Here is an 18,125-nt window from a genome sequence, read left to right as displayed (position 1 = left end):
GTTCCCTCGGCCGGGTTAAACCCTCACGCTTAGAACCCATACGCAGCATGACTCATGCTAAGAGACGTACGGACAGACACACTGACCGGTGGTGAAGAGGTGCTTGATGGGGTTGACCGGGGCGGCGGGGGACGACTGCGCTCTCCCCAGAGGTCTGTGAGGCAACAGGGACTGGAACACGCCCAGCTGCTGCAAGGCCTGATGGGACGGGGACGAGAGAAAGTTGGGATGTCGCACACACACGCACACTAAAACTACCACAAACTAAAACGGATTGACATGTTGATTTGACAGAAAATGAATCGATCATTGCAGCTACAACTCTTTTCATGACGACGAGAACACACACACACACACACACACACACACACACACAAAGTAGCTTCTATATATAGGGAGTGTTGCTGTGCTCCCTGCTGCGAACTGGGTGACTCACCATGTGTGGGTGGAGACCCAAACGCACACACACGCACGCACGCACAAACATACACGCGTCAAGATACACAGACGTACAGGAAGAGACACGGCAACGAGTCCAGCGGTTGAGTCACCAGGCTGGTGAGGTCACTGCAGCGTCACAATGTGTGTGTGTGTGTGTGTCTCGGCTTGAGCTGGACTGACCGTGTGCACATGTCACAGCATCATAGCCTTTTTTCTGTTTCTGTAAAATGTCAAAGCTTTCTGCGGATGACTCATCCTGCACTCTGGGAGAGAAAAAAAAATGTAATGGAATTCCATTCAGCTAAAGTCGATGGGAGATTTTGGACTGGATGCCCTCGGCAGCCGGTGCCCCAAACTGGTCTCGGTGAGTCGTATGTAAATCGCATATTATTATTACTAGATAAAAATAATACAATAATGTAAAAACAAATATCATTACTTTGAAGATATGACAATCAATTATCCTGACGATATCCTGTTTCACCAAATATTACCCGATAATATAACAGTTTTTATAATGTTGTTGCACGTACGATTGTGCATTGATGCATTACATTGATGTAAAATGTTAAATCATTTAACCCCTTCTTGTTGCGGTCCGTTCTGTTGCATGCACACTCATTTATTTGTTCCACCTAATTACAGAGAACATTAAGCTTCTGCTGTGGTGGAATTGATTTATTATGCCTTCACCGTGATGACACACTCAAAATAGAATGCTTTTCAAAACATGCACATTCACTGAGCAAAACAAGAACAGTGTTTAAACATAAATATTCCACAATATTTCAGGTACCTAATTTATGTATCCATGTTTCATTTCAGCGGGAGAGTTTTCTCCGCGTTAACTCACGCCTTAGTTTGCTTTCCCCTCCTTTACGGTCCGTGACCCTTTGCAGATCCCCCCCGTCAGACAAACCACGCTTTAGGTTAGACTTGGCGATTATCCATTACTTTAAAAATATGTAAAATAGTTTCAACCATTTAACATATAATGAATGGATAATGATCCAATAAGGTGGTTATGCTGTTATCATCAGGATTAGGGGAAAAAACTTCAAGTCAAATTTTCATGAAAGATGCTGGAGGGGTTTAAGATGTGTGAGGAAGGACACACAAAATGATGTGTATAGTATTATGGAAACGGCTTTAGTGGAGGTCTGTGCTCTAAATTGCTTTTGAAAAGCATTTCCCTTTTAGTATTTCAAACATTTACCCGTTAGCGAGCACACAAACCTGTGTATAGCTTCCCCTCTCCTCTTCGTCGCACTCCCTCAGTTGGATGATGTCGTCTTCCTCCTCCTCTTCATCCAGCTCACTCTCTGTGCTCTCCCCTTTCACGTGCACGCTTCCATGCTCCTCCTCGCTCTTCACGTGCACGCCGAGCCGCTCGGAGGAGTGTGTGCTGTCGTCTGATCCCTCCTTCTGAAGCCTGATAGGTCAGAACGACAGGTATGGTAACAGTACTTCTAAGATATAAAGCCTGGTCAGTCATTGGTGCTGATGCTGTCAAAAATGCCAAACCTGTGTAGGCTCGGCCCTTCGTCATCCTCCTGCATGTCGTTAGTCTCCGTTAGCTCCTCCTCGGTCTCCTCTGGGTGTGTCGGCGGCGGCCTAGGAAGGTCCACCCCTTTGGATAGAATCTACACAGATGGTCATGTTAGCGAGAGAGCGTGGGCGTGTGACAGTTTGTGACTGTGTTCGATTTCTTCTTTTTTTTTTTTTTTTTACCTTGTAGTGTTTCTCCAGGAAGTGCTGGTGCTGCTGCTGGACCACCAGCTGCTGCAGGGCCTGGGGCGACTGGGGCAGAGGTGCACTCTGGGTACGAGCCAGCGGCCGGTGGCGAGGCAACTTGTTGACCGCCCGCATACCGCTGGACGCGCCTCTCTCTGCGGTAACCAGCGGCGACTGGCTGTACATGGGGACTGGGTGTGGGCGGAGCGTCATAGCAGAAAGAAAAGGAGTTAAGGGGGGGGGGGGACACCGAGATGGACCGTGGTGCGGACGGAGGTGTTCTTGTGCGTGTGTAGCTACCGGCTAGCATAGTAGTCTGTTGTCTGGCCTGCTCCAGCAGTAGTACATGTTGCAGTAACGAGGAATGGGCAGAATGAGAGCTGGGGGGCTCCACCTCGTGCCCCACCCCTGCAAAGAAAGAAATATTAAGCCGAGTTATAGAATCAATTTGAAGGAACACACAACACGGTTATTTGAATAATATATATATATATATATATATATATATATAATAGACGTAGCAGCTGTGGTAAAACTTACCTGCAGGTAGGCACGACGTGGAGAGAAACTTCCCTGTTAGAGCTCCGCCCCCCCGCAGCGATTGGATGGCTAGACGCTCAGCCTCTTGCTGGTTGGACAGCGCCTGGGCGGTCTGTTAGAGGGGGGGGTTGGATTACCATGGTTACAACATAGACAAGTCAAGGCAGCCGCCACACAACAGCTGGAGTTGATACAAAATATAAACAAGAAACAACAATCATTTCAGACAGTTTATGCCATTTCAAATGCTCTGTTAAATCTCACGACATGGATGGGTATTGAGTTGACCCACCGTGATGTGCGTGTTGGCTGGGAGCCCCAAGGAAATATTGGGCAAGGAGGGCGAGGTGTAGAGATTGAGAGGACTTAATGTCCCATCAGCCCCCAGCGTCTGGTGGAGGGATCTCAGCTGCAGGCGGACATGAAGGCAGAGGGTTAGTTGAGGAGACTCGCTCCTTGGCATCTCAGCAGTGGTCGAGGGTTTGTCTGATGGTTATTCGCTGTCGATTCAGCCAAGTTACTATGGTAACCGGTGTTTTTTAAATCTACCGAAAGCACCGACTAACACAATGTCTCGCAAATCGAGTCTTTTCACTCCCTGAATCTTCTCTTTACGGCTTCGGTCTTGGGCTTGAATATATATATAACAAAATATAGGGAGGAAACCCAAATTGTGCGTCTAAAAATAAATAAAGATTTGTTACATTAGTGATATTTAAATATGTGTATAGGCGTGCTGGTGTCTTTAATGTGCAAAGGCAAACACTTTGGGAAGAATTCACGTCTTTTTGTTGGTGGTGTTCATTTAGTCTCCAGGCCTCATGTAAAAAGGCCACGCTGCACACAGGGTGGGTGACGCTTGTGAGCCGGCCTTTAACAGCTTCACTACGAGCCCCAATTTCACGCGAGAATTCCACATCCTGAGGAAGTACTTGATGCAGTTAAGCCCATAATGAACTCCTCCCTAGTGGACGCTCATGTCCGAGTGTCCTCTAATTCAACCATTGATGAAATGGCCTGTAGAGATAATCGGAACAAGTTTCAGGATATAGCGAAGCACCGATGCGGGTTTTCAATTCCAGCACCTCACAGTGTCTCATCTATGACATCCCCTCTCTCTTGTTGTACTCCTGTTTACTTTGCATGCCGGGATCTGTTTATCAAACCGCCCTCATTAACGTGTATTCGCAGTAGAAAGGCGGTGGTTGTTGGTTGCGTTACGTTTCTCACCCAACGTAAAGATGGAAAGCATTCTGCTGCAAAAAGGAATCCGCGCTCTTATTTTAGAGCCATTTAAACAGAACGATGCAAAGAACTAAAATAGTTACGACACTATTTTAAATGTATTCTCTTTGATCAACACTCTTTTTGAAAATGTACAAAATTCACAGTAGGATTAAACAGCTGTTCCTGTACCTCGGTCTGTATGTTGGGGACCGACCCCGTGTTGCCATTGGCGATAGCCGAGTTGGAACTGTTGGGGCTGCTGGGACCAGAACCTGGAGCGCTATTACAGAGAGAGGAGACTGGTGGAGAGATGGAGACACACACACACACAGAAGGAGCAAGAGTCAGAGAGGGAAACTCAAAGCAGAATGCAAAGTGTGCGCAGTGTGCGCAGGGTGAGCAGTGTGTGCAGTGTGTGCAGGGTGAGCAGTGTGTGCAGTGTGTGCAGGGTGAGCAGTGTGTGCAGTGTGTGCAGGGTGAGCAGTGTGTGCAGTGTGTGCAGGGTGAGCAGTGTGAGCAGTGTGTGCAGTGTGTGCAGTGTGTGCAGGGTGAGCAGTGTGTGCAGTGTGTGCAGGGTGAGCAGTGTGTGCAGTGTGTGCAGGGTGAGCAGTGTGTGCAGTGTGTGCAGTGTGTGCAGGGTGAGCAGGGTGCGCAGTGTGTGCAGTGTGTGCAGTGTGTGCAGTGTGTGCAGTGTGTGCAGTGTGAGCAGTGTGTGCAGTGTGTGCAGTGTGTGCAGTGTGTGCAGTGTGTGCAGGGTGAGCAGTGTGTGCAGTGTGAGCAGTGTGTGCAGTGTGTGCAGTGTGTGCAGTGTGTGCAGTGTGTGCAGGGTGAGCAGTGTGTGCAGTGTGAGCAGTGTGTGCAGTGTGTGCAGGGTGAGCAGTGTGTGCAGTGTGTGCAGTGTGTGCAGTGTGTGCAGTGTGCGCAGCATTGTGCGTGTTCACCTGATATCTCTATGGCTCTCTTCTTAAAGGTGCTGATCACGGTCCCGTCCTTCCTGCGGAGGAGTGGAGAGCTCCGCCTCTCTGCCACCTTCTGCTTCAACCGCGAGCGCACCTTCAGGTTGGGCTCCGACACTGGGGGCCGGGAGAGAAGGGGGCGGGGTCAATCAGCAGCCTTCTGTGCAATCAACAGGCACCGGGTGTTACGTACATACGTACGTGAGAAACTGTCTCTGGTCAATGGTCCTCCCTACAACTCCGTCCCGGGACCCATTTTATGACAAATACTTTAATAGGTGATCTTACAACAACGATGGAGGCTCCGTTGTCCAAACAAAGACGGTAAACTTTATTTCTCCTTTTCAAAATGACAAAGGCAGCGCAGACCCCGTCCATGCAAAGCCCTAAACAGACAAACTGGGTGACTGTTTTACTAACAACCACTTAACTAATTGAACTGAAGAAAATAGCTTAAAGCAGCTTAGTAAGTTGTGCTGGAATTCTTAACTTCTTTTTCCTTTCCAGCTTGCGTTATTCGTTTTATTGTGGAGGGCGGCGTTCTGCCTGGTGATTTGCCACCTGGAGACGATACATGAGCGCAGGCTGGACGAGCAGCCTCAGCAGGCCTTAAGCTGCCTTTGGTGTAAAAGTCACGGTTGAGGGACAAAGACAGGAAGAGGGAAGAACGCGCCTGGCTTTTATTGGTTTATCGTTTTGTCATTGCTTACGTTGGGACTACGTGGGATCCTGTGGGTTTAAATGAGCACGTTTGCTTTAAACTATGAATCCATCCATTCTTCACATGTTCTGGAGGGGCGGGGACGTCGGATTTCAGGACACAGTGCAAGACGCGTGAATCCAAGAGGATATATTTTAGCTGGAATTTGCAGCGACTGTAGAACTACAGACTGTAGAATAAGCCACGGCGTTGTGCACATCAGCCTGTGTGTTACCATCTTGTGCTGCACGAATGCGGGCTGTAATAAACGGGACATGCGTTTGTGGGTTCAACACCAGCTTCAGTGGTGCTGGCTTAGGTTACCTCTTCCCTGGTGAGTCAGACTCACACTGACGCACACACATTTCGCAGAAACACGCCACCTCCGCAAAATCCTCCATCAGACAACTTTTAAATGGCAAAGTGACAAATCACACACACACACACACACACACAAACACATCCTCCCACTGTCTGTAGGCTCCTACCTGTCTTGCGGAGCGGGAAGTCATCTTTGCCGTCGTAGTTCCCCAGCAGCGGGGGCAGTTTGTAGGAGGGAGGAGTTCCTGGGGTGTTGCTCTGCGGAGGAGAGCCCTGCTCCAGGGAGATGTGCTGGGCTCCCCTGTGTGCCCACGCACACGCACACACACACACACACACACACACACAGAAACAGTAGAAAGTGAATTACAAAATGGCAATTTAGAAACACTGAGGGGGTGGGGAGTTGACTAACCGTGCTTACATTTAAACATATATTGACATTTCCAGGTGTCTGAAATACATTTCGCTTCACGCCTACGTGGATGGAGAAGTACCTGATACAGAACTATCCCTTCAAGCTATTGGCAGAGTACAAACTGTGCAGAGGGGACCACTGTTCACACTAGGCCAGGGGTGTCAAACTCATTTCAGGCTAGCGGCCACATACGCCCCCACAGTGGCCCGGACCAGTGAAGTTATTAGCAAGGGGTGATATTCCTTCATCTATATAGAAATATATATGTATATAGACTTAATACATCTTATACTTATAAAATATATAAATATTAATTCCTCACCAGCACTTTGGGGAGAAGGAATGGTTCAGTCCGCCGATGCCGGGCTCTTTCTTATTGAGAAGAAACTCCTGCAGCTTAAGCTTCACCTCTGTGCTGGCGATGGCACCTTTCCAGAAAAAGGAGAAGCACAACAAGAGAGTCAGGTGGGGGGGGATTTGAGGGGCGGGGCGGCGCCGTGGACGGTGGTGGGGGCGGGACCTACTCTCTTTGCCCTTCTCCTTGTTCCTCAGCAGCAGCAGCTGCTGCTCCAGCCGGTGCTTCTCCTGCTCCTCGTGCCTCTGCTGCTCCAGCTTCCTCTTCTGCTCCAGCTCCTGCTGCCGCTTCGCCGCCAGCAGCTCTTGTTGTTGCTTGCACACACACACATGCACGCGCGCACACACACACACATTTACATTTTACTAAGGTGATGAGGTGGGAAGAGTTTGAAAGCCAGCGGCGGGCTTTTGGGGGCGTGGCCGAGCGTGCGGATGCCTACCTTCAGGTGCTCCTGCAGCTGCACCTCGTGTTGCCTCGTCAGCACTTCATGTTTCTTCTGGAACTCGGCGAACAGCAGCTGCTTCTGGAGCTCCTGCTGCTGCTTGAGGAGCACAAGTTCCTGCTGGAGCTGCTGCTCCCTCATGGCTGTGTCCACCGCAGCTGCCGCGCCCACAGGGAGGGACCCCACCCTGGCCTCCGTCCGCAGGTCCACTGGGCCTCCCCCACCCGGGCCTTCTCCTGGACACGCACCTGTGGAGAAAAGCAGCTATATTTATCCTGAATTACATTCTGTTTGCTTCTGCCATCGTCATTTGTTATCTTTGAATTTCATTACTTTGTGTTCTTACATCGGTGGCGTTCCCTAAACAAGTAACTCTCGACTCCCCACTCACCTCCTTCTCCGCCTCCTCCTCTCTGCTCGCTGGCTGTTCCTCCTGGGCTCTGCATGCCCGATGGGAGGCTGCTCTTCACCTCCACCACTGCAGGAAGGACAAACAGAGAGCGAGCAATTGATGAGAATCACACACACACACACACACACACACACACAGCTTTTCGGTCAGCCCTAAACCTAGAGTGACTATTGGCTACATTTAGCTTTTATAGCTGCGCGGCTGCCCTAAACCAGGCGGAAAACTCCACTTCTGAAAAGTGTCCGCAACCCTTTTTACCTGTATTCCATCACACGACCAGCAGGGGGCGAGTCCTCCACGTACAGAGAGGTCAGGTTGAATTTAAGTCGATGAGTATGCAGGGACTCAGTCTAGTTTTAGTGAATGGCGGTCCATTTAAAATCACATAGACCATAAAGCAGCAAGTTTTGTAAAAAAATAAAAAATAAAAAATCAATTAAAAGATGGCGACCACATCAAACAGCGCATGTGTGCAGGAGCAGAGCGCTTGCGGCGATGAAAGGAGCACAGTGTGTCATCACTGACACATTGTGTGAAGGCGATGACACGGCGGTAGGGGTGACGCAGCCGGCGGCCCCCACAGGGGAGTAATGGCAACATTCATACATTTGCAGTATTATCAACAGTGCAGCTGCAGCCGGAGACAAAACGTGTGTGATGATTGTGCAGCCTTGTACTGATCTGGATTACGGAGGCCATCGCTGCAGCTATCAGTGACACGGATTAGGAGTGATCTCCTGCGACAGATTTTTTTTTGCCTTTACAAGAATTCTAGTCCGGGTCCGGTCCCAATTAATGATCAATTAGGAAAGGTGGCATCGAGGATACGTGGTCAAGACAGTGTTTGTTAAAGCAAAAATAAAAAGATGACAGGAAGCTTATTGTTTTTTCGTTGAACACGATGAAGTCCGAGCATCATATTGAACCCTGATTGGACAGAAACACACGGCCCTGGTGCAGTTCAGCTACGATGCTAACACAGAGACCAGTTTAGCTGCAACAGGTTAGCACACCGCCTGATTGTGGTGGGTGTAGGGGTGAGCGGGGGGGGGCGGCCTTCTTGGAATCCTATCGATGTGGCCTTGTACAGGGCAGTGACCCTGACCTGTGCCGACTGATTACACCCCCCCCGGCTATCGGATCAGTGCTGAGATGTCAGGAGTATATTACTCGTCTGCTGGCCGAGTAGGAAATCCAATGAGGAATTACACACTGTTTAGTCCCACCTCCATTTGCCGCCTACGAAGAGACTTTGCTGCAGATGCTACAAGAAAATAAGTTTTTTTTAAAGTAGCGAGGATAACAGGTCTTTGTGTGTTCGAGCAGCCCCTCGCATCTAAAGTACCTAAACAAATATTCTGGCGCTTCACTGTGACGCACGTGTCTCCCCTTTCCACTACAGCACACACACTGCCCCTGTGTGTGTGTGTGTGTGTGTGTGTGTGTGTGTGTGCGCAACGGTCCGCTTTGGCCAGAGAGCAGCATTCCACAGCAGCCAGCGTCTGACGTCAAACCGAAGACATTTATAATCTGGTAAACACACACACACACAGCGAGCGCACAGCCTGACAAAGAGGCAACGATTCAGTCGATCGCGTTGGGATCGGACCAACTTCAGCTCGCTGCAGCTACACATTCCAGCGCCTGGGGTGGGACGGAGGGCAGAGGATGAAAGACGGACTCAGTGTGTCCTCAGCCAGGCCCTCCTGGTAGAACCCACGTTGCTTATTGCAGCTGCTAACAGGACACACAACTGATAAAGCCTGCGAAAGAAGAGCAGCTTGTGTGTAGGTGGACTTCCACCGCGAGCTGCTCCTTTTTATATTTCACATTTATTTGCCAACCTTGATTGACTGTTTGGTCAAGAGGAGTTCTGAAAACCGATTGTAAAAGAGACTTTTAGGCGAGCTTGTGAAAGTCCCATCTGGGTTAGACGCTCAGAGCGGCGTGACAGACTGCACAACAACGCTTTTCACACACACCAACATCCCAGAGTGCGTCGGGACGGCATCAAATTGGTTTTCCCCGAACAAAAGTCACAGACCGCATATGCAATTTACTGTATGACCACGAAAAACAGAAAATCCAGAAAGCATTTTTTGCATTTTGGCTTGAAAAGCGATTCGTAACCAACACCAATTACTTTTCCATTTGACGGCTATCAATCAGCAATTGAGAACTTGGGGTGGGGAGGGTTGATTGACAGGACGTGGTCGCCATGGTAACCTGTTAAACTAAAACCGCGGTCAGGGTGGACAACGATCTCTGGGATATAAAAAGGAAACGTAAGCGGGTTCCAAGCAGAACCGCCTTGGTTTGTTCTGGTGGGATATTCCTGGATAGAACGTCCAGAGAACCACTGGAGATTACGGTTTTCCATTCCCCTCCTTATAAAGCCTGGTTTTAACTTCAATCTGGACACTTGAAACTGTTCCTTTCGATCGATGGCCGTCGTCTGAACGTGGCAGCGAGAGGAAAAGCTCCTGAAGGCAGAGGAGTGTAGTTTCATGTCCAGCTCAGAAGGATTTCCCCTCCCATCTCACTCGGCTGCTACTAGTACTGAGGTGTTTCTGGAAACCAATATTGGCGTTTTCACGGTACCCTTGTCTTGTTTGGTCTGCGCCTCTAAGCGAGAACAGGTACTATGACATCAGCCCTGCAAAACAGTAAAAAAAAAAAAGCCGGAGAGAGAGAACGGGGCAAAAATAGTATAATGTCTGTGTATACTTTCGAGAAATTAGTAGCTGAGAGAGAGAGAGAGAGACGTGTGGCGTTGCCATAGAGACTGCGGGAGGTTCAGCAGCATTATGGGCTGGCGGAGGGCAGGTCATCCAAAGTCTGTCGCAGCGCGGACGACCGGCCGCTTCTATCTGGAGCCGAGCAATCGAGTCAGTGGCCGTCGGCTTCACGATAAGCACATAAGCCTGTTAGTCTGAACACACACACACACACACGCACACACACGGCCCGGGTCGGCAGGCGAGGCCAATATAGTGAATGTAGCAGCAAAAAAGGAAAAGAAAGATAATTAGCGCGAAGGTTTGTCTCGCTTGGAAGCTGTAGACGCTGGAGCAACAGGCTCCTCCAGTGGAACACAAACATGCACGTCTCATCCTGACTGCATGTCCTGTAAGGGGTTTTCACCCAGCCAGTGAGTTAGCTCTGGGCTACAACTTGAGCCCTGTTTTTCTAGCTTGTTTGTGCCCATATGTTTGTTTACATTTCAGTAAATTGGCAGTAAAATACTCATCTGCGAATATTTTGCATCAGAACTGTTTATAGAGGGTAATTTGCTCATTCAGCATGAAGGTTTGAATGGATTGGCGTGTGCAGAGCAGCAGCTGGTGGTCCGCCTTGTTGCATAAAGCCTGCAGCTACTGGGAGCTATTTTATGCAGCGGATTCAGAGTTCCCTCTGATAAACAGTGACGCTGCTTATTGTCAATGGCTTTTGTTGTGAAAAAGTGAGAGCGGAAGAGGCGGACGTGGATTCGGGGGTTAAAGATGGCGTGCCTCCGTTTGGACTGCAGATATGTCACGTATTTATTTTAAAAGCCTCTTCTGAATTAGTCTGTTCCACTCAACGTGATTAAAAGAAATGTGGAAACATTTTCAACAAGGTCATGTCTAATATTTGCATTCTGTGTGGCAGTCCTCATGACAAAAACAGGTTAACAAAATTATAAAAACTAAATAAATCTTTAATCACAGACAGAGAAAAGAAAATAGCAAAAATGCATTTAGCTATTATTAATGAATAATCAATTATAATGATTGACTAAAATGATATTGAAAATGGTTTGGTTTGTCACCTCCACCTCCTCAAACTCAGAAACAATTATGGCCAAAATCTTACTCAAGATTCTTGGATTAATATTGAGATTCATTATAGGGACACTTTCCCATTTAAATGAACAAGAACACGGCTTCCAGTTCTGTTGTTGTGCTACATTCTGGCTAAAGTACACATCTCTGCATCAGACTGGTTCTTATCTCACTGCATCACATAGAAGGCAAATATAAATAGTATCAATACTTTTTACCCAAAATTAAATCAACACTGTTCACTTTCACTTCCATGTTGTGCTACATTCCAGCTAATGTTCACAACTTTGCATCAAAATAGAACATTATTCACCTGAAGCAAAGTATAAATATATTTTTTTCCCCCAAATGAAGGAATAACTAATTCTTTATTTATATAGTACTGGACACGCTGTCTCTGTTGTGCTTTTCTGGGTTGACGTCATTGGACGTTGACGGAGATTCAGTGAGGTCACGTTATCTTTGGCAGTGATGCGTTGGTCGTGCGGAGGTTTGTGGTGATTCTTCAGGTGGTTGAACGAGTCAGTTGGCTGTGCGGCGCGGACACGACTAACGCACCCTGCACCCTCTGCGTCTACTCTGCTCTCCGTTAGCATCACTTGAATCCAAAGAACTTCTTTTGGAGAGAGCAGCTCCTCGCCTGCTGCTCCTGACATTTGCGTGACCTTTCACACCATGTTGTCTGCTCTTTGTCCCGTTGTCTGTCTCTGACACACTTGATAAGTTGCAGAGTATTTAAACGGTCAATATCGCTGACGATCATGCTCACATAAATGTGGCAGCCAAAATCGTGGTCGCGACTCAAATTTGATTAATTGTGCAGCCGTACTTGTATTGTATAGATCTTTTTTCTTCGCTATGATTGATTCCGAGTGATCGTCTATGAATTTATAAATATCCCTTGATTACTTTGACACTGAAGGACCGAGGATTTGTTGTGTTTGTGTGAACATTGACCGAGTTGTGGCTCTGAGACGCAGCACAAACATACCTCATCCACAATAACCAACTTCCTGTTGTGTCCCTGAACGCACCTCACAGCGTCGGCCGTCACCAACAGACAACGCGGCAGAGCCCGTCCTTCAAAAACTACTCCCAAACGCTACGGAGAAAACTTCTCACATCCGGATCCCCAACCTTGAGCCCCGTCAGGCCTCCAGCACACAGCGCCCCCCCCCTCCTCCCCTCCTGCGTCCCCAGATGATGACTCACCGGCAGTGGGCATGGCAGTGCTGGAGCCCCTGTTGCCACTCAGGAGCTCCAGAGGCTGGTGGTGGCTGTCGGCGCTGGCGGAGGAAAAGCAGGACTCCGTCTCGTAGATGGTCTGCAACATGGCGCACAATCCTGACACCGTGGGATGCAACAGCATGCCAACGCGAGAGGCGGCGCTCGATTTAGTCACACGCGAAAAAACAACAACAAAAAAAACACGCCTCCGTCAGTTTGTCTTCCTGAGGTACGGCCAGGGCTCGGTTTAGGATTCAGGGTGCTGGAGGTGGACGTAGGCAAAGGGAGGGGGCCACACAGACGCTTTCAGTAAAAGGTATCAAGCGCTGCGGTATGAAGGGAATCATCGGTTACTTTGAGTAAAAACCTGTAAATGCTGCTTAGAGTTGTGTGCTGTTGTTGTGTAATCCAGCAGAGACGTGCAGGCTGCTCTGCAGGGAGCTTCAGCCCGGTCTGAAGAAATGCTCTGCTTGGCTTTTGAAGTGCAGACTTCGCAAGGACCCGACGTCCACATCACCTGCGGTCCTGATCCGAGTCAACGCCGAGTAACTCTGCCGGTCCCCCCACCCCCACCCCCCCAGCCCCCCAGCCCCCTGAACACAGTGACGGAGGCTGGCGCGTTGCAGATGGAGGAAAAAAAGTTTTCCACCGGAGTCTCTACCCACCAATCCTAAAGAGGCAGGAGCCGGACCAGCGGGCTGTCGGTGAGATCCCGTCGCCTCGTGGAACCGAGCATTTCCCCCCACGAGCCGAGGAGTGATGGGAGGGGAGGCGATTGCTCGCTGCAGCCTCCTCTGTCCGCTACCTCCTTACCCCGCAGCCAACGACACAACACAAAAATACAGGGAGGAGAGGAGGAGAAGCAGAAATTCCCCAGCTCGGCCGCATCAAAGGATCCTCATGCCGCTCTCCTCCTGGCCGACGCGAGAGAGAGGAGAGGAGGAGGAGGAGGAGGAGGAGGAGGAAGAGAGGCGAGGACGTAAATAGCTTTGGGAGAGCGCTCCCCGAGGTTCCATGCTTCCAAAATTAGAAATGAAGCGCTGAGAGAATGACACACAGAGAGAGAGAGAGACAGACAGAGAGGGAAATACAGGGAGGGAGGGAGGGAGGGAGGGAGGGAGGGAGAGGAGCTATGTGATCAAAAAAAAAAAAAAAGAAGAGGAATTGTGGAGAGAGGAGGACGAGTAGGCGAGTTAGAATCCTCCCCAGAAAAAAAAAAGCAAAGGCACCGCAGGTTGGCTCCTTATCCCCGGCTCTTGAAAAAGGAGGAGGCGGGTGAGGGAGGGGTGAGGGGGGGTGAGGGGGGGTATTTGAGCCTTGAGCAGTGACCAGAAACAGCTGCTGGTCAGACGGCTAATAATTATCGTTTGAGAGTCCCCCAAAAGTGTTTGAGCTGCTGAATGAACGTTGAAGAGGGAGGGAGAGGGGGAGGAGGAGGGGGAGGGTCGAAAGCGAATCGCTGGGTGGACAGAAGAATTTGGAGGGATGAGGGAGAAAGTCAAAAGCTCGCTTCACCCCCTTTTCATCCACCGTTTCCTTCCAATATTAAAAAAGGCCAGGCAGGACCGAGGAGAGGAGAAGCGTTTACCAACACAGAAGATGGGGGCAGAGGCTGAAAATAGGCTGCCGGGGAGGAGGAGGAGCTAGAGATAAAAATAGAAGGAGCGAGCAGTAAGCCTACAGCTCTGGGGTGGGGCGGTGGGGGTTGAGGATGGGGGAGGCGCTCTGCAAAGTCTTGTTTCCTGCACAGCGGCACTGTGACCTCCTCCTCTTTATTTTGGGTGGATGCTGGGCTGTGACTGCTCGTGCTACTACGCGTCCCGTCTGAGGTTACGGTACTCGATTGCCTGTGAAATATCATCAACTTGGCGACCAGGCGCCGAATTTATTCCAGACGTGTTCGTGGTCCCCGGGGGATTCGTCCAGCGTCATCATCAGCATGGAGTCAAATGTCTGATTCCAATACTTGAGACTGAGCAACCGGTGATGATGGCCACGACACATTTAGGTCCTGAACCATCCTTTTGGGGATCTGTCCCAAACAGCAAAACCTTTCTTCAGTCCGCAACACCACGATGTTTGATTTCAAATGCAAATGCTTTACATTTTGGGGAAATGACAGTAGGTCATTTGCAATTTCCATAAAAATTCAGATTAATTTTCCGGCCTTCATAAAAATCAAAAGTTAAGGCCGCTGTAAGAAACACCTGACAAACCAACCCAACCAAAGAGCCGCGCGGCTCACTGTTCTCACTCGGCTGTATTATTAATTGAAACCCGCTCGCCGCTATTTATAGTGTTTGTTTGTTCTATTCAGCGGGTGGCTCCTGAGCGCCGCTGCTTTAAAACCGAACACGTTGCGGTGTTTTAAACGGAATGTGACGGTGTTGCAACCTCCCACCCCCTCCCACCATGAGCTAATGTATTAAAAATGAAAGGGCCCCAATACAGATCCGTTGGATCGGCTCGAGCCGACCCTGATGCCTTCGACACCGCGGATGTGTATTTTTCTGTATTCCTCAGCTTCATCGCCGTCTGTCGTGGACAAACAAGGAATGCTAATATTTCATTAAGCCACTCAGTCATCATCATCATCTCCTTCATCACACCGTCTTCTCCTTGTCCTCATCCCCTGTGTTAAACAGCAGACGTAAGGGCCGCCTCGCTGTGACTCACGAGGGGAAGAGACGAAATGCACGGAGAGAGGAGGAAATATGGAGACTGATGAAGGGATCTCTGCAACAACGTCCTCTGTGGTGTTCACGCCGACTTGAGCTGCTGCATTCGTCCAGTAAAATGGACAGACAGTCTTACATCGTCCTTTCAAATCACTTTGGCAACATGAGGGGCGGCCAGAGAGATGCCACTGACCGGGCAACATGTCTCACATCTTAATGGTCTAAACACGACTGCTGAAGGTGTGTGTGTGTGTGTGTGTACTGCAGTAGCTCAGCGGATGACTCATCTCTGCGTTTCTATTTGAGGCGCATCAACCCCTGGAGTGACATTGCTGTCTGTGTGTGTTTATGTGTGCGTGTGGGTGTGTGTGCACGTTATGTACTACATCTGTATCCATGACAACCGCGTTACCGTCAAGTCAGTCGACCAGTCACTCAAGCTGAGACTAGAGGTCCGCACAGGTGTCTTGACAGACTGTTGACAATGGAGCCACTCATCTGCTATCCAATGAACACACCAATATATAACATGCTTGAAAGAAAAAATTGTGTGTTTGTGTGTGTGTGTGTATATAAGTAAGTATTGAATACGTCACTACAGACGTCAGTAACATCCCAAGTAACTCATAGATTAAGAAATCCAAACAAATTACTTCATTTGCAAACGTATGTGTAATAAAATGGAATGACACAGGGAAAAAGTAAAGAACGCGCTTACTGAAATATATTTAATACTTTGTACAAAAGAAATGACTATGGAGAAACTAGGCACATGCATTGCTCAGGTGTGATTTTGGCCCATTCTTGAAACCTTGAAGGTTCCTCTGGCTTCTTCTCTATGAATCCTGATGTTTAGTTATTTCTATAGATTTTCAACTGTCTTCGAGTCAGGTGACGGGCCGTTGTAGCAGCTGTATTGTCTTTCTCTGAAACCAATAGAGAGTTTCCCTGGCTGTGTTTGGGATCATTGTCTCGTTGATATGCCCACCCTTTCTCCATCATCATCATCATCATCATCCTCCTCCTCGTAGATGGCAGCAGATTTTTATCAAGAATATCTGGGTGCATATTTCCATTCATCCTTCCTTTAATTGTATCAAGTTTACCAGTGCGGTTGGCTGAAACACAGCCCCACACCCTCATGTTCCCACCTCCAAACTCCACCGTTGGTCTGGTATCATCTGACTATATTCTCCCAAAATTTGACAGGCTTGTCTAAATGTCCTGCCACTAACTTTAAACAAGCAAGCGTCAGTAATGGAGACCTGCGTGTGGAGCGTGCACACAGGCCCACATAAGTAAGTGCCTTACTTATTGGTTTCTTTAAAACAATTGTACCTGCTAATTCCAGGTACTTCTGAAGCTCTCCACAAGCCGTCCTTGTCTTCTTGACAACTCTTCTCAATTCTTTTCACTCCTGTCAGAGGAGCACCTGTTCGTGGCCGGTTTATAGTGAAAAGATGTTCTTTCCAGCTTCGGATTACGGACCACTGCTCACGGGAACATTCAGAAGTCTTGAAATCTTTCTGCAAACCAATGCTAAAGCGAAGCTTGACCGCTCTTTGCTTTTACCCGTCATGAGATGTTTCTTGTAGGACACCTTGGTACTGGGACACATTTTTAAAGGGCATCAGTTGGGACTGATTCACAGCCGATATTCATTTGCATGACAAGGAGCAGGAGTGCTTTCTGATTACTGATAGATTCACGCTGGTGTCTTTGCACCTCCCGTTCTACATGTGTTCAATACTTTTTCACTGTGTCCTTCCATTTTATTACACATCATTTTATTTCTTGGATTTTGTTATATCTAGACGATGAATTACTTAGGTTGTTACCAACATATGATGCCAAAAGCCCCTTTGGAAATATATTTACTGAGAAAAACAGTGACATTTTCAATACTTATTTTCCCCGCTGTACACATACACATATATGGGTGTGCGTGAGGGTCCCAGTAGATCAGCAGTTTGTGACGTACTCAGACGAGCCCGTCTGGCACCGACAACCATCGGCGTTCAAAGTCACGGAACAGCGACGCCTTCTAGTCGCAAGCCGCTCCCCAACGCCTTAGCTACTCAAAACTCGCCAACCTGTACGAGGGCGACGGAGAGATCGGAGACCTACCTGAGGCGTGTGAGGAATTCATGAAGGTCGAACCTGGACCCCCCCCAAATCACCCTGCTGTGGTTACACGTGTGTTAAAGCGGGTCCTCTGAGTCGGCCATGTGTTAGGGGACAGTCGATGGACGGACAGACGGATGAATCAGGCTCTCCTCTTAATGTCGGCCTCGCTGCAAAAAGAGAAATACATTTTTTTCAGCACTTGCTACTCGTTGCTGTTTTTTCTGTGTAATATCTATCTATCTATATACATATATATATATATATTTATTTATTAGGGGTGTAACGATTCATTCTAACAACAATTCGATTCGAATCGCGATTCATGGTTCGATTCGATTCAGTGACTTGAAATCGATTCAGTAACTTTACTGGACGGTGCAGGCAAAGTTTCTGAGATCCCTGTTGTTTCTTGTAAGGAAATCAGGTTTAAATTAATTATGGATATTATAAACAAGCAAACAACAATTAATGGCAAATGTATGAACCTTTTATTTGAATCAAGTGCCATTTTCAATGTAAACATTACAACATTACAATAATTACACAATGTTTGGATCAATTCGCAGAACCCCGGATTTTCAACCACATTGTAGGGTCGCACGTCTTTACCGGTATTATTGGCAATTGTTACTGTGATGGTGAGTTTGGTGCTGGCGAGGCCTGAGGTGTCTGCAGAGCTGGAGTTACCTGCTGCTGCTGCAGCGGTGACGCTGCTAGAGG

The 18,125-nt window shown here is 48.5% G+C and overlaps 1 protein-coding gene across 7 annotated transcripts in view; it reads right to left on the bottom strand.

The window, feature by feature from the left end:
* Window positions 1-18,125, bottom strand: part of hdac5 (histone deacetylase 5) — a 40,687-nt gene that overhangs the window by 9,358 nt on the left and 13,204 nt on the right. For 2 of the 7 annotated variants that reach the window (XR_013451410.1, XR_013451409.1), the window contains exons 3-17: window positions 17,406-17,572; window positions 7,529-7,615; window positions 7,135-7,385; window positions 6,862-7,021; window positions 6,660-6,765; window positions 6,087-6,220; window positions 4,884-5,015; window positions 4,132-4,241; window positions 3,008-3,124; window positions 2,716-2,827; window positions 2,476-2,583; window positions 2,173-2,366; window positions 1,966-2,084; window positions 1,678-1,873; window positions 87-198 (exon numbers count right to left, since the gene is read on the bottom strand). Coding sequence is in view for 2 of the 7 variants with exons in the window: in XM_040190285.2 (XP_040046219.2) it covers window positions 87-198; window positions 1,678-1,873; window positions 1,966-2,084; window positions 2,173-2,366; window positions 2,476-2,583; window positions 2,716-2,827; window positions 3,008-3,124; window positions 4,132-4,241; window positions 4,884-5,015; window positions 6,087-6,220; window positions 6,660-6,765; window positions 6,862-7,021; window positions 7,135-7,385; window positions 7,529-7,615; window positions 12,586-12,742 (2,095 nt within the window). In the remaining 5 variants the exon portion in view is untranslated. Of the gene's footprint in view, window positions 1-86; window positions 199-1,677; window positions 1,874-1,965; window positions 2,085-2,172; window positions 2,367-2,475; window positions 2,584-2,715; window positions 2,828-3,007; window positions 3,125-4,131; window positions 4,242-4,883; window positions 5,016-6,086; window positions 6,221-6,659; window positions 6,766-6,861; window positions 7,022-7,134; window positions 7,386-7,528; window positions 7,616-12,585; window positions 14,187-17,405; window positions 17,573-18,125 lie in introns of those variants that run through there. The other 5 variants (XR_013451407.1, XM_040190285.2, XR_013451408.1 and 2 more) reach the window with 3 other exon arrangements.

This window comes from Gasterosteus aculeatus, chromosome 11 (assembly GCF_964276395.1).
Source record: "Gasterosteus aculeatus chromosome 11, fGasAcu3.hap1.1, whole genome shotgun sequence".
NCBI classification, from domain to species: domain Eukaryota; kingdom Metazoa; phylum Chordata; class Actinopteri; order Perciformes; family Gasterosteidae; genus Gasterosteus; species Gasterosteus aculeatus.
Note: the sequence above shows the minus strand (reverse complement) of the source record. Positions and strands in the feature narration are given on the sequence as shown.